At 43.6% G+C, this 24,818-nt stretch overlaps 2 protein-coding genes across 4 annotated transcripts in view; one reads left to right on the forward strand and one right to left on the reverse strand.

The window, feature by feature from the left end:
• The window catches only part of LOC309712505 (retinol dehydrogenase 13-like), a 5,495-nt gene extending 1,630 nt beyond the window's left edge, over positions 1–3,865 (reverse strand). Inside the window, exons 1-7 of one of the 2 annotated variants that reach the window (XM_082543330.1) lie at positions 3,665–3,865; positions 2,272–2,305; positions 2,089–2,139; positions 1,814–1,969; positions 1,636–1,740; positions 1,321–1,533; positions 1,091–1,192 (exon numbers count right to left, since the gene is read on the reverse strand). In XM_082543330.1, coding sequence (XP_082399456.1) covers positions 1,091–1,192; positions 1,321–1,533; positions 1,636–1,740; positions 1,814–1,955 — 562 coding nt within the window. In that variant the 5' untranslated portion in view covers positions 1,956–1,969; positions 2,089–2,139; positions 2,272–2,305; positions 3,665–3,865. Of the gene's footprint in view, positions 1–1,090; positions 1,193–1,320; positions 1,534–1,635; positions 1,741–1,813; positions 1,970–2,088; positions 2,208–2,271; positions 2,306–3,664 lie in introns of both variants that reach the window. The other variant, XM_082543329.1, reaches the window with a different exon arrangement.
• Positions 3,866–8,424: 4,559 nt separating this feature from the next.
• On the forward strand, positions 8,425–21,884 carry sbk1 (SH3 domain binding kinase 1). 2 transcript variants are annotated; one of them, XM_082545063.1, is made up of 4 exons: positions 8,425–9,179; positions 15,720–15,961; positions 16,667–16,869; positions 17,297–21,884. In XM_082545063.1, exons 1-4 carry the CDS (start codon positions 9,142–9,144, stop codon positions 18,119–18,121), a joined length of 1,308 nt encoding a protein of 435 aa, XP_082401189.1. In that variant the 5' UTR covers positions 8,425–9,141; the 3' UTR covers positions 18,122–21,884. The 2 variants fall into 2 exon arrangements, with proteins under 2 accessions (XP_082401189.1, XP_082401190.1); XM_082545064.1 differs by lacking the exon at positions 8,425–9,179 and adding an exon at positions 11,365–12,062.
• Positions 21,885–24,818: the final 2,934 nt, after the last annotated feature.

A 24,818-nucleotide genomic window follows, 5' to 3' on the forward strand; every position in this document is an offset into this window, starting at 1 on the left:
ATATGTGCAGCGACTTATTGAAACACCTGCAAAAATAATTTTCTTGGATGTTGGCTGCTTTTGTTCTGTTCTCTGTCAAGATGATCCCACACTAGCTCAATAACGTCGAGGTCCGGGCTCTGCTGAGGCCAATCCATGACCGATTGTGTTCCCCTGTGTGTTTTTCTATCCAGCTATGCTTTTACTGCATTGGCAGTGTGTTCAGGATCATTGTTGTGCTGAAAAACAAAGCCATTACCACTCAGATGTTTTCCAGATGGTATTGCGTGGTGGATTGAAATCTGATGGCACTTTTCTGTGTTCAAAGAAGTCTTTTAGAAATCCTGGGGAAGTATTTCTCAAGACCACCATAATAAAAGAGCAAGTCTGGCTCATTGAAAGCAAAATATAAAGAAATGGGAAGTGGCTCAAGACTTTTGCACAGCACTGTAAGTCGAGAACCAGAGAAATAAATGTGCAGCACCTGCATTTTAGTTTTAAACAGTATAAAGGATGAACGTAGCTACTGTGACATCCAAAAGTCCCATTTTGGGTAACAGCTTATGATGAATATGTCGTTAGTCAATAAGCGAGTGGAAAATACCACAGATAATCCTACTTTTTGAAACATGGCATGACCAACGTTTACAAAATAGATTTAAGTTTGTATTCAGTATAACTAAACCCATGAATTTAGCAGGAAAGCATTTACATAGGTGAAGACAGAAAGCAGATTTCCCTCAGATGTCTTTTTGCAACTACATCTATCGCCATCTGGTGGTGTTCAGACAGATTGCATCAGCTTTCTGCATCAGCTTTATTTTTCCAACCCAGAAGCTACAACCATGTTTTACACTGTCTGTAATTGTGCTATTAAAAACTACATGACTTTGAGCGGTAACATGAGTTACAGTTAAAATTCATTTGTCACAGTGTTGAGCTATGCAACTAAAATTAAATAGAACTTATTTTAGATGTGTGTTACGTTATTTTAAATTTCCCCCCCAATTAATAAGAAAAAAAGAACAGTTCCTCTCCCGATGTGTTAGCGTCTACACAGTGTGGTGAGCTTTTATTGATTCGGGATCCAGTAAGGAAACGGGATACTCACTGAGCAGAGAGCTCGAGAACTGTGATTGGTGAAGGCCAGTGTGCCTCCCGAGCTCCGTGGCAACAACTCCCGGGTGCACCGCATTCACTGTGACTCCTGTGCCTGTTGCACACAGCATTGTTTAAAAATACATACCGCACATATACGTGTCCACTGGCCAATTACAAACAAGAACACAGGCCGTACTCTCTCCCACACATGCCCACATATACAGCAGCCAGTAGACTTGCCTTGTAATCGCTTGGCGAGCTCTCTGGTGAACAGAACATTGGCAAGCTTGCTCTGACAGTACGCCTGCTTGGTATCAAACTTCTTTTTCTCCCAGTTCAAGTCCTCAAAGTCAAGCTTTCCAACAATGTGGGCGAGAGAGGCCAGGTTGATCACTCTGCTGGGGGCGGACTCTTTCAACTTATCCAGCAGAAGATTCGTCAGTAAGAAGTGGCCTGGTGGGAGACAAACTCAGAATCAGCTCGTGACGGACGAAGGGAAATTTCACTGGAATGCATAGTCAGTCTAGCTTGTGATTTTTAGAGGTTAGTGTGTACCTAAGTGATTCACTCCAAACTGCATGTCAAAGCCGTCCTCTGTCTTCCACTGTGGACACCTCATGACCCCAGCATTGTTTATCAGTATGTCCACATGCGGCTCCTCTACAGTAGAAACAGTGTTACAGAAGCAGGCTTTACTCCCGTACCTTAAACTGAACTGTTCTGGGTTCATCACCTTGTTTGATCCTCTCTGCAAACTCTCGGATTGACTTCATGGAGGCCAGGTCGAGGCGACGTGCATAAATGTGAGGATTCAGGGTTTTCCCCCGAATTTCCTTTGCAGCTGCTTCACACTTCTCCATATCGCGACATCCCATAATAATCCGACCACCTGATGATGTTGAGAATTTTTTTATTTTTTTATTTTTTTAAAAAGGCAAGGTGTGTCAGTGAGAGAGAAGTAGTTGCACCTTTTTGCACCAAATCAGAGGGGAATCAGGTTCTCCATACCTCTTCTAGCCAGTTCTCGGGCAGTCTCTTTTCCAATGCCTGTGTTAGCTCCTGTTATAACCACAGTCTTTTCATTAATGGTAGCCTTACTAGGACACCGGCCTCCAGTCATACGGTCTCTATGAAAATAATTAAACAAAGGTTTATTGGTATCTTATTCAAACACTGGAGACTGCCACTCACCCTCCTGAAGGATGTCTCAGTTCTTTAAATGTACCTCGAGAAGGAGCAAAAAGAAGCCGTGAGCATGACACACAGATCACTGAGTGTCAAAACTTTCTGCAAACTCATCTGGCAGCATCAGCAAAACAGTGAGCAGATGATTCGGGTGAATCTCACATTATGCTGGGACTGCTTTAGAATGACAGCTCTGAAGCAACATCTAAGTTTGTTAAAGGCCCTGACTCCTTTCTCGCCTGCTCTGCTTGCATCTCAGGTGGGAGGTTAGGTCAAGTCAATTTTATTGATACGCCACGTTTAAAAACAACAAGACTTGACCTAAAGTGGGTTTTTCTTCAGTTCAGGCGAATAAATCAACATCGTAAGCCTAAAACACAAGGAGAGGAGGCGAGGGCATGCAGAAAGTAAGATATGAGAAGAGCGGCAAGATTTATTTCACTCGAGCAAACAACCAGAGGTCGTCACACCTGTGAACATTACATAACCACCCTCAGATCTCAGTTCACAGCTTAATTGGCCTGCAGCAGCTAATCTACATAGCTGCTTTTATAACTCAGCATTACTGTTGTTTTTCTATCCAGCCATCGATTTTCTTAACCACTGGGCAAGTCAGGGTCGTGGGAGGGCAGGGTACCCAGGGAGAACATGCCACCACACAGGATTATTGCCTGTAAAGTGCTTCGTACTTATTTAACAGGACGTTCATCACAGTGAGAAGGTCCTGGGTTCAAATGGGGAGTTTGCAAGCTCTCCGGCTTCCTCCCACAGTCCAAACACATGCATGGGTTAGGTTAATGAAATGAAATCAGAGAGGCTTTACAGTGTGTCAGTCTGAGAAGGGAGCCTGCATTAACACAGTGTCTGAAATGTTCATTCTGCCGGTTTTATTTGTGTTTCATCACATTACCAGAAAAAAACCTGATCCGGTATCGACTTGATATTGTATTGCCCGCTCTAAGTTCAGCATATAGCCCGATGAATTGTGTTGGATAAATAAATTGCTTATAATAAGCTTCCTTTATAGGTTAAAAGTATTGCACAGCACTACCCAAAATGTTCTTGTTTTTGTTCTGACTAAGTAAGGCAGAAAATCAAAAATCACCCTGCCTTCACGCTCTTTAATGTGCGAACAGAATTTCATTAACACCTTTTGAATCTGTAAAATCTGCTCTATTCAGCTATACCATTTAGCCAAGAAGGCTGTACCTTGTGGGGTTGTGTAAGAGTGAAGTGTTTCCCTTTCAGTTACTCCAAAAACTACTAAATAACGTGACAATACCCAGTATGACGACTCTCTGTCACTGAATTGAATGCACTTGAGAAATGACACATTTCCAGTGTAAATTAAGCACCCAGAAACATCGCAGTGTACTCATGATGATGATTAGTTACTCACTTCAGTAAAACAGCGCATCCAAACACTGTTCCAAAGACAGACACGGGTAAAATATATCTGCTCATAACTTCGGAATTAAAAAAAACAATCAAAAACGAACTAACGTATCCACGCCTGATTTAGAAACACTACTGAGTAGGAAGACAAGGTTACACGCGCGTAAATTTTGCGTCATCGCCCTGTGACGGGCCCATTGCAATGTGGGAAATGTAGTTTCTGAGACAAGGAAACAGCTTGAAACTTGGACAGTCTGGTTTGTGTCACTTTGATTATGACATTAAAATTTTCTTAATGTCTGTGAACGCATCAATAGTCAACATTGATCGCTTTTATTTCGCTTAAAAATAAAATAGTACTTTCTAATGACAAAATAAAAGACTGGGGAAATGTCATAAAGTGGGAATATAAGGAATAAGAGTCAGTAGACAGCAAGAATCCACCAGCCTAAGTTTCAATTCAGCAGGGTACTTTTCTCCAGTATTTATTTAAAGGTCAAGTTTCCACACGTTTTGGTTTTCCACAGTTCAAAATAATCCCCTTTTAACCTACACGAAGCCAAAAAGTAGTTTGTCTTCTGTCTTCAGCTACTCACTTTGGTTTCTCTTATTTTAAGGCCACACTCCCTTTAAGCCAGCTTTCTTCTGATTGGCTGCTCCTCACAAACAGCTGTACTTCTTTGACATCACACAGGACCAAAAGTAGAAAAAAAAGATCTGAAATTACATGTTTGCAGGAGTCTAAAACCTGTGCTTTTGCCTAAGAAGACATATGCTGATGTCACTGTTTGAAACGTCCATTTTTTATATATGAGCATCTAACGTTTTAATAGGGTATGACATTAAATAAGAAAATCTTCTTCTTTAAAATACTTTTTTACCACTCAAAGCAAATGTTGCAACAGTTCCCAGATATTTAGTTGATGGAAAGGGTTGTTAAGGTCGCTAACTAGTCTTCATATTAATGTGGAAACAGAAGGGTTTGTCCCATCTCTGAGGGAACTTTCTGCTTTTGTACTTTTCCTTCTTCTTGGCTGATCCAATTACCCAATATGGGTCACGGGGGGCTGGAGCCTATTCTAGCTGTTGGGTGAGAGAGTACATCCTGGACAGAGAGACAGAGAGAGGCAAAAAAAAAACCCATTTGCGGCCACACCTATGATCAGTTTAGAATCACCAGTTAACCTAACCAACTGTCTTTGGACTGTGGGTGGAAGAAGGCTTTTCTGGTTCTTGAGGCCTTGTGTAAATTCCTCTTAGGACACTGCGGTTCGAAGTGAAGCTAGGATACAAAGTAATGCAGTAAACACTACATGAAGATGAATTTGAGAACATGGAAAAAAAAAAACAAGGCCATCATCTTTCAAGAGGCGGAAAACTTTAGGTGACACACAAAAAAGTGAAAACTGGGACGTGAGTTTTGTGCCTGGAAAAAAAAAGGAGTGAGGAGGGGAGGAGAGGAGTAGCAGCCCTAGTTGTTCACAGCTTGGAGGTGTGTGTGTTTGTGTCCTCAGTGTATTTGACCCTTCATGCTCTCTGCTGTCGGCGCACAGTTCTTGACCTTCACGATGATTTATGACAGCTCCGTTCCCACGATAACCCCGAGGAAAGTCTTCGCCTCGCTGCCTGTTGGCCTAATGGTGCAGCGCACTGTGAGACACCTGAATGCCTCCGAGAGCTGCTGAAGATGCAGCTATTCAATACCCAGCACTTCCCCAACAAGGATTAAAACAACATGGGTCAGATTTTTTCACTTTCAGGAAACTAAAGATCACATTCCCCTGTGCTGCCCCTTTTTATACGAGTCATTCTTCTTTTTCCTAAAACCTTAGCTGCCATAACAGCTTATTTTTCACTGTCAATATGTAATCTGAGTCTAACTTGCCTCTCTTTGTTATTTCGATGCTGGGTGAAAAGGGAAAATAAGGAAAAGTATAAGGAGCACAGTTTGCTGGTCTGATATAAATTAGCAGTCCAATCACTTCCACGTATAAAAACAAGAGGATGTATAAAACCAAACACCTAGACGTGCAGACTGCTTCTACAAACATTTGTGAAAGAATGGATCGCTTTAAGAAAACAACTAAAGAGACAGAAACTATTATGAAAACTGGTTTATTTTATATCTCCTAGTTTGAAATGAAGCAATAAAAACATGTATAAAACATCACAAACTGTAACATTATACAAATGCTTACGTCCTGTCCTGCTGATGCAATGGAGACATCTTCCAGTGACAGTCTTTATCCGTGTGTGTTTGAGGAGGCTCCTAAACCCACCGACACAGAAGTGCATGTTCACAACTCCCTCTGTGCAGGCGGAGTCAGGACCCTCCTCACCCTGGGTGAAGAGGAGTGGTGCTGTGGCCAGTCAGGTATGACTCTGTCCACTCTCAGCTGCCCTGCAAAGCAATAACACAAGAAAGACTTAATTTTAACACAAAACAGCATTTCCATAGTAGGTAGCTGCAGCATGTTGTTAAAATGCTATTTTAAACTCAACATATATACACAATAACTATAAATAAACTTAGACCTACAGTACTGTAGGGCGATGATTTATACCAGCTATTGGAAGCATTTAGTCTTCAAGACAGTTTGTAGCCAATATGAGGTGATAACTTAACACAGCACCACTCTCCAGTTTGTCACTTGGTCATCCATCCTTCTCATCGGGTTGGGGTAAGGCTGTCTTCTGGGTGGAGCATCTCTCTGTGTTAGCGCCGTCTGGAATGCTGGGAGAGGACAAGCGTAAAGCACCTGAAGACAAAAAGACAAAGAGAAAAGGATGAATTCACAGATCACTGATTTGTTCAATTTACTTTTCTTCTGTTATGTGTTTTCACCTTACCTGTGATCCCTTAGCCACAGGCTATATCTTATGTAAAAACAAGAGACTACAGTCAGTTCACGACATCATTTTTAAACCATTTCTACTTATTTGTGTTGACATTAAGTACGGACTTACCTTTGTCCTGCATGGTGAGCTAGAGCGTGAGAAAAAATATGTAAGTCATTTAAACAGTTACCTGTGATATTAACAAAAATAGAAGTAACAACACCTAAAACACTACCTTACAGTCACACAGGCAATGTCACATATTAAGAAAAAAACAATACATTTCACATGTGTTAGTTAATATTCTTTAAAAGTCAGATATTCTTAGTTAGCTGTGTTACAAACATCACAAGACACAAAGGCTTAACTTAAACATTACAAAGTTAATTAAAAAGTAAAGGATATTTACAAGAAGCTGTCCTCAAAGCAAGAAAGTGTCTTACAAACACTGCAAGACGCAAAGGCCAACTTAAACTTTTAAAGTTTAAGAACAAGTTCTAACATCACCTAGTCAGGGTCACTGTCATCAAGTGAAAGGTTAAAAGGCCTGTCCCAGAGGCGTCTGAGACCAAAAGAACCTGATGATGTTGAAGGGCCACAGAACGTGTCATCACTTACCTTGCACCTCTTTGCACTTACCTCTTCAGTGCAGATGTCTTCTCTGCTTCTCTTTGCTGAGGAGGTGAGAACTGAGGTTGAAGGAGAAGCTTCGTGAGAAGAGGGGGAGGATGAGAGAAGGATACACTCAAGTGGAAGTGATTGGGAATGACAGTAACTCAGCCACGGTGTGCTGAGGGACATAATGCCCAGAGGTCAACAACTTTCTGCAGTCTTTGGCTACAGACCTCCAAACTTCATGTGGCCTTCAGATTAGATTAAGAACAGCACATAGAGAGCTTCATGGAATATGTTTCCATGGCCAAGCAGCTGCATGAAAACCTTACATCACCAATGCAAAGTGTTGGTTGAAGTGTGGCAAAGTACATGACCACTGGACTCTGGAGCGGTGACGATGTGTTCTATGGAGTGATGAATAACACTTTCCTGTCTGCCAATCCGATGGATGAGTCTAGGTTTGGCAGTTGCCAATAGAATGGCAGTTTTCTGACTGCACTGTGTCATGTGTAAAGTTTGGTGTCGGGTTGTTTTTTAGAGGTTGGGCTCAGCCCCTTCATTCCAGCGAAAGGAACTCTTAATGCCTCCGCATATCAAGAACTTTTGGACAATTTCAAGCTCCCAACTTTGCGGGAACAGTTTGCCGATGGCCCCTTCATGTTCCAACATGACTACGCACCAGTGCCCAAAGCAAGGTCCACAAAGACATGGATGAGCTAATTTGGTTTGGAAGAACTTGACTTGAGAGTCTTGACCTAAACCTGAGAGAACACCTTTGGGGTGAATCGGAGTGGAGACTGTGAGGCAGGCCTTCGCATCCAAGATCAGTGCCTGACCTCACAAATGCATTTGTGGAAGAGTGGTCAAAAGTTCCAATAAACACACTCCTAAACCTTGTGGAAAGCCAAAGGTGGACCAACATCTTATTAAACCCCATGGATCAATAGTGGATGTCACTAAAAAATCATAAACGTGTGAAAGCATTGCATTCTCCAAACAAACCCAGCCATTACATCACGGCGTTTTCCTCAGTCCAATCTGTTGTGGTTGGCAAACAAGTGTGGCGGGAGGCCTGTTGATTAACATGTACAGTAAAGGGGGAGCTGCCGGGCAGTGAATTAATCGAAAGTCTTGCCTCGCTGTTACCTAATAAGGACAGTTGGCAAAGTCACCGTGTGAAGTACACGCAATTGGGGGCATAAGCTGTTGAATTACGCAAGAGCGGAGAAGCCTGCTCGTTCAAAGCATGAATCAAAAGTTAAAGAAGCCCCTGGAGGCATTTTAGGCTCGTTGGGTGGACGCGTCCGGCGCTAGGACCTAGGACACGTGAGCGTATTAGTTTGCCGGAGGGGTGGAGACGGCGAACAATGAAGAAACTGACTGGTAGGACCTGCACAGGAGAAACATCTGAGACACCCCCTCCCCTCCCCTACACCCACTGTCCAACTCTAGAGCGAAAGACAGTACGGACTGACCGGCCGTCAGTAACAGCGGGGCCGCTGGGCTGAGTTCAGAGAGGAGCGCAGGAAACACGCAAACGCGTCCGTGCGTGCAGAGCGGAGCTGCGCTGAGGTTCCTGCGTGGATGCGAATGAATGGGTTCGCCTCTGAGTGTGTATGTGTGTGTGGTGCTGAACTGGGTCATGCGGACCGCTGGAGGAGCGAAAGATAAACACGCACCCTCCTCATCCTTCTCCTCGTCCTCATCCTCCCGCTGCACGGCAGGTTCAGATGGTGGGCGCACAGAGGAGGGATCCCAGCATGTGTCCCCATCTCAGCACTGAGCATCAGATGCTGCTTTGATTCCACCCGCCTCCAAAGAAAGTCTCAAACTGAAGAGCATCTCCAGAAAACAGGGGGGCAGCAGGCTGCCCGCTGTGAAACTGCGAAGGCTTTAAGGTGTTTTTTGTTGTTGTTGTTTTTTAAGAACTCTGTGGCGTTTCTGAGTGATCGATAATAACGAGGAGAACCGGATCAAACGGATCGGCGCTGAGCAGAGCAGAGCGCAGAGGCTCTGCTCGCCGAGCGGATGCAGGACCATGGAGGAGAGAGACAGGTCGCCAGCAGGTGAGTGAGTAACACCTCACATGCACCCCGAGGTGCCTGAAACCGGGTCAGCCTGCATGATGCATGACACTGCAAATGAGAGAGGAAGGAAAGAAACAGCTGAAGTAGAAAATCTTTATTTTTCCTTTTAGTGTCCCAATTTTTATTTGCGATACTTTAAATGTAATAAAACGCTCTTGCAATTAAAATCTGGTGCTCCCCACTCTGAGCGACTTTCAACTTTGACCCACTCACAACATATCCGTGCATGAATAATACAGGAGCACATAAAAATATCCCGGTGTCAGCACTTATTATACAGCACAGCAGCTTTATCTTTTCCCCACCACCAGGCTATGAGTCATTCTAACTGGTATTAATGGTTGAGAAAAGACCCGATCTGTGTTTTCATCCACATTATTTGTGATACCTGCATATATCACCCCCCCCCCCCCCCCCCCTCCTTGTTTTTGTTATTCAGTCCGCACTGTGGATGTGAGGGCATCCTGGTCTTTAATAGCCCTTTCAGACTTTGTCCAGAGCAGACAGGTGATATCTCATCCCTAATGCTGTCTAATGCATTTAAATGAGAAGCTGACTTGAAAATCCCATAAAAAGCACAAGCTGGAGGCTGGTAATGGACTCTAACTGAAACACAACAGCAGCCAACGGTTGTATATAAAGGAGCTGCAGTGGCTGACATTTCTTTCTGCTTTGGCAGATTTATTAAATTTTTTCTGGTGAAGTAGGAGACGCACATTATTGACCTGAACGGTGTGAAAACAAAACACCCCAGAGATGATGTGATCTTAAAGTTGGGCTCTACGCTTTCAGCTGAAATTCTTAACTGTTTATGACAGAAAAAGCAGCGTGAAGTTACCCAAAATGTTCCAAACAAACCCTGCAGAACTTCTCCAGCTTCCACAGATAGCTACAGTAGGCTATAATGGGCAATAACCAGCTCCAGCTCCTACTAAACCCATCTCCGCCCATTGACACCCACGTGCACGTGACTAATACGCCGTCTTTAACAAAGTTTTGCCCGATTTAGATCTCTTTATCAAAAGATCCCATTTAAGCAGGCATGGTTTGCCTGTGCAGTGGCTGTCACGGTAAAACATGGCTGCCCAGAGGACACAAAGAATGCAAATGGTTTGTCAATTAAAATGCATAGAAGACACGAAGCTCTTTACTCCCCTTGCTCAGATGTCTGGCCCCTGCTGGGTATAAACAATACACAAACAAAACAATTACGTGCAGATTACATCCTAGACCATCTAATGACACCCAATTAGTGTACATATTGTGACACATGTGCTTGTGTTTTCTCTGTTGGCTTCTTTTCCTTCTTCGTCCTGTGCGAATAACACTGTATAGACTCTGTTATTTAAGGCCTTTTTTCAGTTTGCGTTAATATGGCGTTATTCTAGTAACTGGTCAGTCAATTCTTGAATTGTGTCTGTTCTTGTCTTCAGCTTCAGATTTAAACGAATAATCTGTCACCGATGTATTTAGAGAGAGATAAAGCAGAGTTAGTGAATGCAGCCTGAGCAATCAGCATTAGTAATTGTGCTTAGAGGCTATTGTGTTTGTGCAAGATAACAAAGCACCATATACTGTTAGCTTGCCTTGAAGTAGAGGTTGTTTTTTTTCAGGGTTGGGGGAGAAAAAAAAAGCAACATGCTCCTTAACGGAGCTGTTACATCATTTATCTACACCCCCGTTTAAACCCCATTTTACCAAGCTCAAATTAAAGTCACATTCCCCCATCTTTGTGACATCACAGGGACACGAGCTGTGTGGTTACTGAGGAGGCAATGCTTCAGTTCTCTCACTGGATTTCCACACCATCTCTCTCTCATTCTCATCACTTTAGGTTACTGGATTGTGAGGCTGTAAGAGAGTGAGGGTAGCTTACAGCTTCTCCCATAGGCAGCTTATTGCACCGCTGACAGACATCACAGCGAGGGTGACGTTGATTTTTGATTGGCGTTTATAATCAGATGTTTACAAGTTCTTATACCTCAGACCTTAATCGTAAACTACAATAATGATAGCTGCTATTCTTAAGGTTGTTTTTTTTTCATATTTTTTGCCCTTTTATGTCACAGATAGGCCTTGGTTGTCGTCTTTGAACGACATGTCCTTTGCAGTGTTACCCCTCACAGCTAACCACCGCTCTCAGTCCTTGTTAGGGAAGGTTTAACCTTGGGTTATCCCATACAGAGTCTTTGGTCTTTCCAGCAGGAGGCAGCTTTTGTTCCAGGCTGTGTGACATACAGCAGAGGGAGGGAGGGATGATGGGGGAAAGAGGGCAGAAGCGAGGCAAGCCAGGAGCAGGTTACGGCAGGCTCGGTCCCAGCAGGGGTTCGTCCATATGGGCAGCTGTGCAGGGCTGAGAGCAGGTGATTTGTCAAAGTGAGCGTCTGCAGTCTGTGGATACTGGTTCACCTATCACAGCACAGCAGGACGGAGGCACTAAACCCACCAACTCACTGGGCATGAAGTTTTGTTTTGCTGACGAAGGAGATTCAGCTTCTTTTTTTAAAAAGTCTGGGCAAAGAACAGAGTGTCCTCCCTGCAAGTGGCTGTCAGGAGGAAGCCATTTAGTTTAGATTGAATGATCAGTGTTTTTATTCTGCCCACCTATAGCGAGACAAGAAGGAAGGAAATGCAGACAGACAGACCAACAGATACTGTACATGTTGTTCGCTGCGTGCAGTTGCTTTTTTTCCCAGACAGACAGCATTAGTCACGTCGCGTTTCACTCGCTGGTTTCACTTTGACCCACAGGCGAGGCACGTTGGGCATTTTGACAGTAAATTGGACACAAGAGATCAGTCCTCACCCATAATGACTCTTCTGCCGAGAGCCAAGCAACTAGTCCATTAGTAACACAGAGAGGTAAAGCTGCAATCTATTTATTTCTTTCATTAGCCCCTTGTTTACATTTTCAGCAATAGACAAAAGAGATGAAGGAGAGGAGGGAGGAAGCAGGGACGGACTTAAAAGCACAAACTCTGTGTGTGTGTGTGCGTGTGTGTGTGTGTAAAGCTGCTGGATTTGTTTCCGCTTTCCATAATATATACGCTTTATGCACATTAACATATTAATTGGAGATTGATTAATACATTTTCATCTTAAAAAATATTATTATTATTATATATAATCTATTATGTTTAGTTATATCGATTTATATCTGAATCGTACCTTCATAAAGTCTTCATGTCCTGATCAAAGTCAGGCCACAGTTCATTGCAGCTGTGCCGTTCACACTCATCACACCAGGAGATCCAGTAGCTCACTGAATACACAATAATTCTCCCTAATGAGCCCCATGTTAATGTGACAGATAGGATTTGTCTGCTTCCGAGCTCTGATTTCTTATGGTAATGAATTGTTGACATTATTACAGTTTATCTTTGGAGGACAAATCGCTCCGTTAAGAGTCTCCAGACATCTCTGTGAAGCTGCACTTGAAGAAGCAAACGCTGAAATGCTCAGATCAACACGAACAGAACGTTTGCCCTGTTGACCTGCTGGCGTACTCTGTGTGCACGGTGACACTAAACACAAACGCAGGCAGAGGATGGAGTTCAGTTTTTCAGGGATTTAACCTAATATGAAATTTGTCACTCCGTCTGAGTAGAGATGTCTGCTTTCCTGCTTGTGTGACGGTGCTCAAAGTGCCATAAAATATATTTGAAAAGCTCTCCAGCAGTGTTTATCAATGTCAGGAGCTGCGACTTGGATACTCCAAGAAAAAAAAAATTGCCTGCATCTACCTGTGTGTGACACCTTAGCTGAGCTGTAATGTTAGCTAGCTGCACTTCCTTTGGGATGACTGGTAAGATTTAAGACCTACTGAAGGTACTATATGAGAGCTAAAAGCTAAAATCAAAGGATCACCCCAGTAGGATTTATTCTCCGTACACTATTATTGCACACAGGAGAGACTTCAGTCTAATCTGATGCAGTGGGCCTACAGATGGACTAACAGTGCCAACCCTGGCTTTTAGGGCTACACCCTCTGAGCATTTGACAGTGGAAGAAAAAGCTAGGAGCATCTGTCACAGGGTTCAACTATGTTTGTCTCCAGCTAGAACAAAAGGTGAACAGCTCCCTTTTTAAGCTTGGATGAGGAAACACGAAATGTCAGTCCATCGCTGTGGTGATAATGAAGTAAAACAGTAAGAAGGGGAAACAGCTTGTTATAGTGCATTATCTCCCAAACAGAATAAGAATAAATCTGGAAAACAGATTGTTTCTTTCTTATACATAAAAAAAATCATTAGTTTTTTGCAGTTGTTTTTAGGCCTCTCACAAAACGGAAACACAAATATGAGAAGAAGCAGCCAATCTAGGGAGCTGTTTTATTTTGATTGAAATGAATAAGACTGGCTCCAAAAATCCCCAGATATGCAAATTAGTCTCGAGCCCAATCTTCATCTGTATGTGGAGCATGTGCGCGTTACCTTGTCTGTGGCCGCCTGAGAGGACGAGGAGGGAGCAGAGGGCGGCGGGGCAGATCAGTAGGTCGGGCACAAACGCTGAGTCGTGCTGAGGCTGACAGCTGCTCCCTCTCAGAGGTAGGAACACAAAGAGCCTTTAATAGAGTGTCACTGTGGGACTGATACACCTGCCTCCCCTCCCAGACACTCGCGTGCAAACACTCACATGGAAAAAAACACACAGCCCCACACCTCACCTCCACCTTCACTGCACTGCCTTTTTCCTGTTGTTCACATTTACAACATCTCTGCAGGGTGCAGTTGGGGGGGCATCTTCCAACCATCCACCGTCGCATTTTTAGGCCTCTTAATTCACTACTGCAAAGGGAAATGCAGGGTGGGGGAAGATGTCTTTGTGGGAGCTGCTGAGTAACGCGATTATGGATCCATGCTGAAATGCTCCACATTCGGCCTGTGGAGCTGACTGGAAGGTGCCGGTAAACAAGCCCCGATCGAAGGCTGTGGGGGCCACGCGGGGTGGGCGGTCAGAGGAAATGTTCTGTGTTGTGTATCACCAAACCCGGACTGCACTCTGATCTGGAAGTCATCGCCTCGTGCGTCGACTCGCTGAAGGCTACATGCGGCGAGGACGCTCAGCACGAGATGGCTACAATATTCATAGCTTCTTATATAACCATCTCCACGGTTATGATAAAATCAAGAAACAAGTGTTATCTGCACAGTACATGGGGTACACAGGGCACTCGTTCTATTTGCAGTCTTGTTTTTTTTTTCCTTCTTCTTCTTTTTAGAAAAGGTGTTGAGCCAAGAACACAAAGCTGCAAATGGCTGTATCTTATTTTAGGCTTCACTGTCTAATAGCTATATTTATCACATTCTACCCACAAGAGCAGCACCAACCAAATGCCTCGAAAATATACCCCATGCCATATTTTCAGCTGAACATCTAGTACTGTGCAATAAGTCAGAGTCCTTTTTTTTTGTTTCTCACCAAAGGTGTACCAAAATGTTAATGGAAACACAGAGTTGATGCTCTTTATTCTGAGCCTGGTTTTAAAGCAGCGGCGCTGAGAAACCAGGCTCCAGGGGAAAAAAGAACAAAGAGCAAGGCAGCTGGCTTTGAATGACGGATGAAAAAGGCCATCAGCAAAAATTGTTTGTGCTGATTTGGTTCCTACTAGTGTTTGTGTGCGTGTGTGTGTGTGCTCACTGTGCATGATTGGATGATTAAATTTGATTGTGTGTGTCGGGAGGAGAGACTGAGACAATGGATGGGATCATTAGGGTGTTCTGCTTCATTTCACCAAAAGCTCAATTTTGTGTACTTTATTTGATAGCTTCGGTTTTCTTTCACTTTCCTTTGATTCGCTCAACCTTGTAACCAATACGCGTGCATCCACTCATCCCTGATATTTAATTTGTTACCAGCGATGTGTGTCTGAACACTCAATTAAACCGCCTATATTTTTTTAAATTCTCGCAGGATCGCATTGACCTATTTCAAACTTAGCGCTTTTGAAAAGCGGCCAAAACTTTGCCGTTGCAGTCATTTATTCCTCACTTTGAGCAGTTTGACAGAAATGCTCAGGGCGACTGTGGCGCAAAAGTAAGATGTGTTGTCGAGGCGAAGCTAATTACTTATACGGACGACGATCAGTTCAGAGCCGTCTCAGATAGGCATGCATGTCGTACCAGCATGTTTACACCTTAAAGCTGTCAGCCCTCTCGATATGTTTCCTTTTCCTTCTACCTGTTGTTATTGATTTTCCCATTGCTGTCTGCCAGTAAGTGCTGTCTGAGTACAGCCACATTTGATAGCTGGACAGAGTGATCCAGAGAGACAGCAGGAAGTACGACACATTTACTGAAAGTTTTCCCCCTGTAGATGCCTTCCCTGCATTGATTGTATGGAAATTAAGGTCCATTAAGGCGTTCCTGATTTAACCATCCCCTGGGATGGGCGGTCTAGATGGGTAATGCATGGATGTGACACTCAAGAAGGATAAACACGTGCAGTATAGCACATGTATAAAGTGCTAGGCATCATCATAGTAATCTGATTCTAATCGGATTTCTCCTCTCCCATCAGTCTGCCCCACAGCGTCAAGGCGAGCCTGTCTCTTTCTCCGTCTGGACCGGGGCGGGTGGGCAGCGGCGGAGGCTCCCCTACGTCAAAAATGGGCTACTGCGGAGGGGTGCCTGTGGAGGATATGCAGGCCCTGGCCATCACTTCTCTATCAGCCGCAGACGTAGCCAAACAGTACGAGCACATCCGCGAGCTGGGGAAGGGCACCTACGGGAAGGTGGACCTGGTGGTGCACAGGACGCAGGGTGAGTTGGTGCAAAAGCTCTTCCAGCCGCCATTCCCGTCTCCAAACTAATCAAGCGTAAAAACTGAAATTTAGGATAGCAGATTGTTATAATCTCAGCATCTACGGTGTGCCAGCGGGCCTCACAGTTGAGCATAACCACTTAAGGCTGATCAGCACGCCGCAAAGTCTCGAGGCACTTTGCTGGGAATTAATTTTGGCAGAGTTAGAAGGGTTGGTTGAGGATTTCTCAGGTTTAGTTTTTAATCTTTTGTTGTAAGAAACCCAAGATTAGAGAGTTGGCTCAGTATAAGCGCAGTATAAGGGAGTGTTTAAAGCGGCGTGGAGCAGAATGACAATGTGTCGGAGATTTATCGAGCTGTGCGAGCATTAACGAGATCCTCCAGCTGTGATTGTGAACAGCTGGTTATGTGTGTGACGGAGGTGAGTTTCATTCACCGTGCACCGTTTGCGTAAATGATGAATGAACACAGCAGCTGTCACAAAGAAAGGGTTGAGTAGTCAGAAATCTTTCTAGTCGCCGAGAGTATCGGGAAATAGTTCCAAATTCACATTAAGTGCTTTTTGGGTAACACATGGACAGTGTTGGACAGCAAAATGTTGGCAGTACTTATGTGAGACACAGGTTTAGTACACCAGAGCTTAACTGTGTTTGTGTGCTCTCTGTGTTAATGTGTGATTTTGTTTTTTTCATTTATTTATTTAGGCACCAAAATGGCCCTGAAGTTTGTTACCAAGAACAAGACAAAGCTGAAAAGTTTCCTGCGGGAATACAGCCTAACAGGCTCACTTAGCTGCAGTCCTTTTATCATCAAAGTCCTGGACGTGCTTTTTGAAACGGAGGACAGCTACGTGTTTGGACAAGAGTATGCCCCCGCCGGGGACCTTTTCGACATCATACCCCCACAGGTAACGCCATCATTCATCCTTCCACCAATCACCGGCCTCACAGTCAGCCTGAGCTGCTCCAATCAGTCATGATGTTCAGTCACGGCAGTTTTAACAAGCTCTCTTGGGGTAGGAGCCTCGTCTTTGTCCCGGTTTCCTCTCTGTGCAAAGCGTTTCACTTTCCTTTAGTGCTATTCCGGCTGATGTGCAGGGAATGCTCGACTTCAAGGTTCTTCTGAAGACTCATTAAAAATGGCTGGACCGGGACTTAGAACTGAGGTTCTGCGTGTTTCAGTTTTTCTTTATATAACATCGATGTTTTATTGGTACTGTATTCTCACCATAAGGCTCTTTTCTCTGTGTCACCTCTCACCTCCTCCATGTAATGTACCCGTCAGATTGTATTAATCGACGTTGCCTGATTTTCTTTTCTGTATGTGTCTCTTAGGTGGGTCTTCCAGAAGAAATGGTCAAACGCTGCATGCAGCAGCTGGGGTTGGCCCTGGACTTTATGCACAGTAAAAACCTGGTGCACCGCGACGTCAAACCCGAGAACGTGCTCCTGTTTGACCGCGAGTGCCGCCGCATCAAGCTGGCTGACTTTGGTATGACCCGACGTGTGGGCTGCCGTGTGAAACGGGTGAGTGGCACCATCCCCTACACGGCTCCGGAGGTTTGCCGCGCTAACCGGTCAGAGGGTTTTTTGGTGACCACCAGCCTGGATGTGTGGGCGTTTGGCGTGCTGGTGTTCTGTATGCTGACGGGCAACTTCCCCTGGGAGGCAGCTATGCCCGCCGACGCCTTCTACGAGGAGTTCCGACGCTGGCAGAAAGCGGGGTGTCCCGTGGGAACTTACCCGTCTCAGTGGCGCCGCTTCACCGACGATGCTCTGCGCATGTTTCAGAGGCTGCTCGCCGCTGAGCCGGAAAAACGCTGCGGCGTCAAGGATGTCTTCTGTTTTGTCAAGTACGAGCTGGTCAGCGAGCTCAGGCGCAGAGCGTCTTGTCGAGCCAAGAGAAGTGAGAGGTCAAGCTCTGGAGTGTGCACCGGCAGCTGCACCTCTTCGACGTCCACTTCTTCGCGTTCCTCCCACAGACACCCCGAGCCTTCCACGCCTCCGGGAACATCCTGCCTGCGCCCGGCTCCCCTCAAAAGGAGCGTCCTCTCCGACCCGTTGTCTCCCAGAGAGGAGTCCGGACAGCACCAGTCTCCGGGAAGAGACAAGAACAAAAGCCAGATGGTGATGGCGACGGCCATAGAAATCTGTGTGTGATCACACTAGCGCTAGCACTGGAGACTAGAGGGCTTTTCACAGTAATAACAAGCTGTGAAGAGGTGTTAATAACTAGCACAGAGAGCCCAGTGAAAAAGGAGAATTTAGACATGAAAGAGAAGCTCAGGATCCAATCCCAAGCAGTGGAAATGGACATCATCAGTCAGTGATGCACACTGGGACAGCTTATCACTGACATTCAATACTATTCAGCTTTTGATTTGTGACCAAAGACTGCTTCCCAAGCTGAGAAGCCGTGTTTAAGAGTCTGTTGTCACTCCTCAAGGCAGCTCATTATTGCCACCCTAACATTTGTGCTCTCCTGCCCATACACTGTGGTGGTGCTTATGATATTATATTTAGATTTACTTCGTGTCTCTTTACTTTAGTGTTTATTTATGTCCAGGAGATCCCCCAAATTCTTCTGAACAGGCGACCTTTTCAGACGGAAGCTTGTTATCAGAAGGCAATCTACGCAATTACATTCAACTGCCATTTCTCGGACTTCCTGCAAACTTCCAGTGGATAAAACTCATAGATGTTTTCAAGATAAAGTTTTACAAAGATAAAAATGAAAAAAAAAAAAATGTAGCAGTCTGTATGAAGCATCTTTTCATGTAGGTGTCTAGACTGAGAGGCAGACTCTCAGCGAAAAGGCATCAGCTCAGGACACTTCAGTGGGTCACTTCCTGTTTTATTATTAACGTGAATCCTTTGAGTGGCTGGAAGACACATCTGCCACATCTTGAACTGCTCTCAGTGAGATTCATTTCCAATTAAACGCAACTGAATGCAGGGATTGTGCATTTTCTGAGTGAAAATGGAGGAGGAACACAGGAGGCGAGGAGGAGAAAAGGCTTTTTATTGTTTCTTTTCTACCAGCCGTGTGCGTTTTTGGACGTGTATGTGTGTTTCGGAGGAATACAACAACAGGAAAAAAAGCACAAGATTTTTTTGTAAATGAACTCTTGGAGAAAAGGTCGATATTGTACATAATTTGATAGGAGGGCACCGTAATATCAGGTAGTTCAATGATGTAGCTGTATTAATTTTCTACAACAGGAAAGGGTTTTACGGTTACTGCCGGGGTCAATGCATCATATGTAGCATCAAAACATGACAGAGTGTAGAGTCTATCATTAAAAAAATAGATGTGCTATGTAGAAATATCACTTTCTCTATCATCGTAGCAGCTGCTGGTCCCCTTTTTCGTTTTTCTTCTTTGACTGTTTTGGGTTTTAATTTGACTGGGTCTTAACCCTGGCCAGACACACAAATTAATTAATTCCTGCCATGTCCTTTCACCCCAGCCTAATCACGGGCAACACACATTCCCTGCATAAAAAAAAATCATTATGCTTCCTGTTTGTCAATTGCAGCAGCAGACTGTCTTAATTTGATCAGTTAAGGCTAACGAGAGCCCCTGTGCAGGTCGACACCTTGCAATTGTTACTCGGTATATGTCGCCGCAGCCCCTCTATTACTTAAACATTGTCTGGAAGGATGACCTAAGTCTCAGCCATTAACAATGAGCGAGCTGTTGATTGTTCCCGACCGGAGCAGAGCCCCGGCTTCAGCTTCCATCGAGATACTGCTTATTAGGAATGCATCTAACCGGAGCAGTGTGTTCTACGCTTCACTGCGTGCTAATTACCTTTTTTTTTTTCTCTCTGCTTGAACTGCTTCACTCTTATGTCAGTCAGGTGTGTGTGTCCACCTCAGCTTTGTGCGAATGTGTTCTCGTTTCATGTAACGACTCCTCTTGTGACAGCTCATCACCTCTGTCCCTGTACTGTCGGTACCAGCGCTCCTCAGGTTTAATAGCTTCTGCCCGCTTCTCGAAGACTAATTGAGCTCCAGTGAACAAAAAAGAAAAGAGAAAAAAGTGCTCATCCACAGCTCCTCATGACAATGATTTAGCTCAGTGAGTCCCAACCTTGAGTTCATGAACCCTGGCTACTTCTGCGGTAGTCACAGGGTACATAGAAATATTAGGTGAAGAAGCTGAAGAGGACTGAGAAGTAAATGGCAACCAAACAGAATGTATAAATTATCACCAGATTATCATTGATCTAGTAGCTCATCCGGCCCATGACCCATCACAAATCATGCACTAAATTAATCTGCTGGTTGTGTTTCACACACTATGAATTAAAATAATCTGAAAAGTCAAGGAGGCTCACGATTAATCGTATCCTGGACAAAATCTGGCCACTACTCTAGGAGGAGTCGCAATTCCTACTAAACTGGATAAGTGACTGTCAAACAACAATTGTTAATTTAGTCTTGAGCACAATTTGGGTTAAAACACATCAGTGTACAAGTTTAACTATAACCTGACCAATACTTTAAGAGGAGTAGTAATTTTGGTTAATTATGGAGGGCCTGGGGGATTACATAAGCTCAGTGGTTCTTGGGCCAGATAAGCTAAAAATAGAAAAGTAAATGATTAAAATAGATTGTTTAAATAGCTAATGGATGAATTATTAGTTAAGAGAACTAAAAAAAGACAAAAATATGTTGCCAAGTATATTGGATAACAATTTATCAGTTAGCTAATGAATACAGCAGCTAGCAAGATTACAACAAAAAAGTACCTTCTAAAAAAAATTACTAAAAACTGTGTATGATGGATGTGGTTATTGCTACATCACCTCCTGGTTGCTGAAGTCCTTTTTGAAGCCTCGAGTTGAGCTGCTGTCATCTTGGTTGCAAAGTAACAGATGCGACTTGTGATTGCCGGGTCGCTAGCTAATGAGTTTTTGATTTCACGCCAAACTTAATCTTCATTTTGAAACATAGTATGAGGAAGATTTACAAAACAGACTTAATTTTTTGTTCAGCATAAACCAAAGTAAATGATGGAGTCCCTTAACTCAGCAGGTAAATAGACTTCTACACGACTGGTAGCCTTTTTGCAGCCACGGCTAGCGCCACCTGCTGGTGTTCCGATAAAATGCAGGGTTTTAGAAGCTGTGCCAATTTTTTAAACTGTCAATGCTAAAATTGTTACTAGCAGTTATATTGTTAGATAACAGCACTGAGTATCAACTGGAATAGCATAATAAAAGTATAATTCACAGTTGAATCTGTTAGCTAAAAGTAGCAACAAAATTGTTACCTAAACATAATGGATAATTTGTGAAACTGGTAGATAATAGCATTTAAATCATTTTGCTAAAAGTAGTAAACAAGTAGCAAATGAATGTACTGAAATGTAGGATTAAAGTACGACGATAGTAGTAATGGATGGCCAAAATACCTAACTGACTAGCTGAGCGTACAGCAAGCTAAAGTTGTCCAGTTTCAGTAATTTCAGGTGAATACCTTTAAATATAAAAGCGGACTGATTTTGAAAGCTATGGATTTGAAGTGTTTTTCAGAGGCTATAGGATCACGTCATATGAAACAGGGTTGGGAACCACTGACTTAACTTATTGTACTGAATGACACATTTTCCTCCAGCAAATAATCAAAGCTGATGATGGTCCCTATCAGTTTCCTTGTCTCTTTCCATCTTTACTTGTGGTTCTGTAGAGTTGACCATATCAAGGCCTCTCAGAAGGATGTACTGTATACTGAGATGTTGGCTGCCTCAAAGAATTAATCAAAGGGTAATCCTAGAGTAGATGGTAGTGAAATGTGAATTAGCTCTGCCTTAGAACTTGTTGTTTACTCTATGTAGGATCTACATAAAAGAAAAAGACAGGGATTAGACTGACCTTCAGTGTGCATTAGGAAATGTAAAGTAGTAGTCTAACTTAATACAGCATAACACCGAGTAAGGTGTATTGCAAAGTTCAACATGGCATTACGGTGCGTAAACTGGGGCGAATTTCAGATGTGAGCAGCTGCTGCTTTGTTTTAAATCAGAGCCATTAGCATCATCAAACTGCTATCTATTGTTCTAATGTGTACTGTTGTTTCTCATGGACTGTTATGACAGGAATTGTCAAGTTTAATGATGAGGTGTCAAAATCTATCGAGTTTTATTTTAGCTCTAGAGAGAGTAGCCTTCGTCTTAGCCTGTTTTTTGTTTTTTTGTTGAAAAATCGTAGAAGCTCATGTAAATACTGTATGTACTGTGTCTTTAACAAAATTTAAAAAGGAATATACAAAATGTTAATATATGTTGAAATAAATTTATGCACCACATGCAATGGCTGCTGGATATTTCTGAGGGTAATTTAAAATACTGTGGGATTTTTTTTTCTGTCAGTGCAGGCAAAGCTTATTCACCGCAGTTTTGTGTTGTCCCAAGACCATTAGATGAAGGTCAGCTACAATCATGTGATTTCCCAAGGCTCTGGCTTTCGTCTGGTTTGCCAGCGAGCCCCCAGACTACTTGAATATGCTGACTTCATTCTGAAAAAGCTCAATTAACACATCTGTAGATAGGAGCTATCTACGGCCCTCAAAGAGCAAGTGAGTTCAAGGACGGTTAGAATATGAAGATGGGAACCATTATCAGCCCACCAGCCGTCCATGCTGCATCTCAACTGTTGTCAGAGTGGAGGAGTTGGCTCAAGTTGTTATCAGGCTGACTTTAGACAGTGGGGTGGCATATCTGCCACAGAGCGAAGCTAATCACTTCAGACACTGCAAGAAAAAGGAAAGGTCAGCCTTGGCACACTGGGCCTGTGTAGTAGGGGGAAGGTTGTCCTTTGTGATGGCCTATTATCCACCTGTAAAAGGCTACAGCCGCCCTAGTGGTGGTGTGGTAATTGTGTTACCTGCAACAGTCAAACTGACTCAAAGTTGAAGAATGTAATGTACAAGACAGGACATTATCCCTCACAGCGACCTGCCGGGCTTTCTGAGGACATGCACTTTTTCATTATTAGCTGTCTCCACAACAATCTGAGAGGCTAAATACCAAAAGCATTTTTTTCTTTCCAGATTATTCCTTAACTGTAGCCTTTTTAAAGACTGCCAGCTAAACTAAATTGAATCCCAGGGCTGGAGATGGCTGGATGTTAAGCCTTCAGTAGATAGTTCACAAAGGAAAGCGATCTTCCCTGGATGCAGCTGTCTCTGTGAGATCAAGTGTTAAATCCTCTTTGGTTATGCTTCCTCAGCGTGAGGGGCCTGTGCGGCTGACTGACAAGGAGACCATTCACAGATTCGTGTCAGAATACTGGATCTCAACCACTAACTACCAGGTTTCACCTCCTCTATACACCGCTCAAGCAGACGTGGCAAGATTTCAAAGTGTTGGCAGCTTTATGTTATCACAGCGTGAAATGGTTCTCAGAAAAAAAGAGGCTGGCAGAACCTTGCAGTTTCATTGAATCAAAGCGCTGGACAGGTGCACTTGCAGCATGTATACCAGGTGCAGCTGAATGGCTTAACATAAAAAAAGAAAACACGGCACAAGTTAATCCTAAAAGTTGCATGTGGGTGGATGCAACTAGATTGCTGACCTGTCCAGGTTGTACCATCTATCGCTCAAAGTGAGCAGATTGATCCAAATATCGATTCTATCGATATTATTCTATTTCCCCCCCCCAAAAAAATTTATTTAACAAAATTCAGTGGCCTACATACTGAACTTAGAGAGTAGAAAAAGTGTACTATCAATATTTGGATTGATCCCATCACCTCTACTGCTGTACCCTACTGTAAACCTCATAGGTTAAAGCATTGGTATACCTATATTTACTTGGTATTGGATCATACCAAAATCTGGAGTATTGCACGGCACTACCTCTTACCCCGTGACAGCTGAGATGGGACAGTGACTTATAGTGCTTGGTTTCAAAAAAGATAAACAATTGTGCAGACAGAGGCTTTAGGTACAAAGAATAATTACTCTCTGCTTCAGCTGTTAAATTTTTACATAAGCCACCATTTCCTTCAATTCAGCTGTTTGCAAACAAGTACAGGAGAAGCACTCTGCATATTAAATGCATAGTAAACAATGAGGGGAGGTATTCTGTTTTTTTAGTTTTCCATATTGAAGGCTGCAGAGTAGTATTGTTTTCTTCTCATTTTAACACCACGAGGAACACACTGTACAGAGCTGAACCTCCCGTATCTCCTCAGCATCCTGCCTCTGCACCTTACAGACGATTCACTTTGAAACTGTCAGCTGGACCGCTACCTATTCCTTTCGTCCCGTGATGCATTTTGCAAAACAGCCACGGGCATCGCACCGGAGAAGCAGCTGTAGATTTGAAAGTCGGAAAACTCTGATTGTGATAGTGATCTCAGCAGGGGTTGAGCGCGAAGGGATGATACCCACTCCCTCAGATCTACACTCAAACATGATGTGGAAATAGTGTCTGATCACAGCAGGATGAAAAAGGACAGCGGAGGAAAAGAATGTCAGAGTGCAGAGAAGACAGAGAGCTACAAGCAGGAAGAGATGTGTCAAGTGTGTGAGGAAAAAAAAAAAAAGGAAATGTGTTTGTGTGCTAGAGGACAAAGTGGAGTTTCCGCCCAATAATATAAAGCGTAACCACCACTTTTATCTTAAATTTGTCAGATGTTTTTGGATATTTCCATTTGTGAGTATGGTTTGTGCTTTGATTGCAGTGTGCTACTAAATTTTGTTTGTGCCAGACATAAATTCTCAGTGTGTGGTCGTCTGCCACCATTGCTATAGCAACTGAGATGATCCCGTTTTAGAAGAGCTCTGAAATTGTCTCCTTGTTTTAGAAACCCGCAGCACATTTCTTCTTGTGGAGGTGCTGCG

The sequence above is a fragment of the Aulonocara stuartgranti genome (assembly GCF_965226115.1).
Source record: "Aulonocara stuartgranti genome assembly, chromosome: 8".
NCBI classification, from domain to species: Eukaryota; Metazoa; Chordata; class Actinopteri; order Cichliformes; family Cichlidae; genus Aulonocara; species Aulonocara stuartgranti.

Excerpts from the sequence above, each read along its gene's own strand:
- sbk1 (XM_082545063.1), top strand. The coding sequence starts at position 9,142 with ATGCAGGACCATGGAGGAGAGAGACAGGTCGCCAGCAG. Across the intron at positions 15,962-16,666 it reads GGTGGTGCACAGGACGCAGG|GCACCAAAATGGCCCTGAAG; the intron begins GTGAGTTGGTGC and ends TTATTTATTTAG. Across the intron at positions 16,870-17,296 it reads TCGACATCATACCCCCACAG|GTGGGTCTTCCAGAAGAAAT; the intron begins GTAACGCCATCA and ends TGTGTCTCTTAG.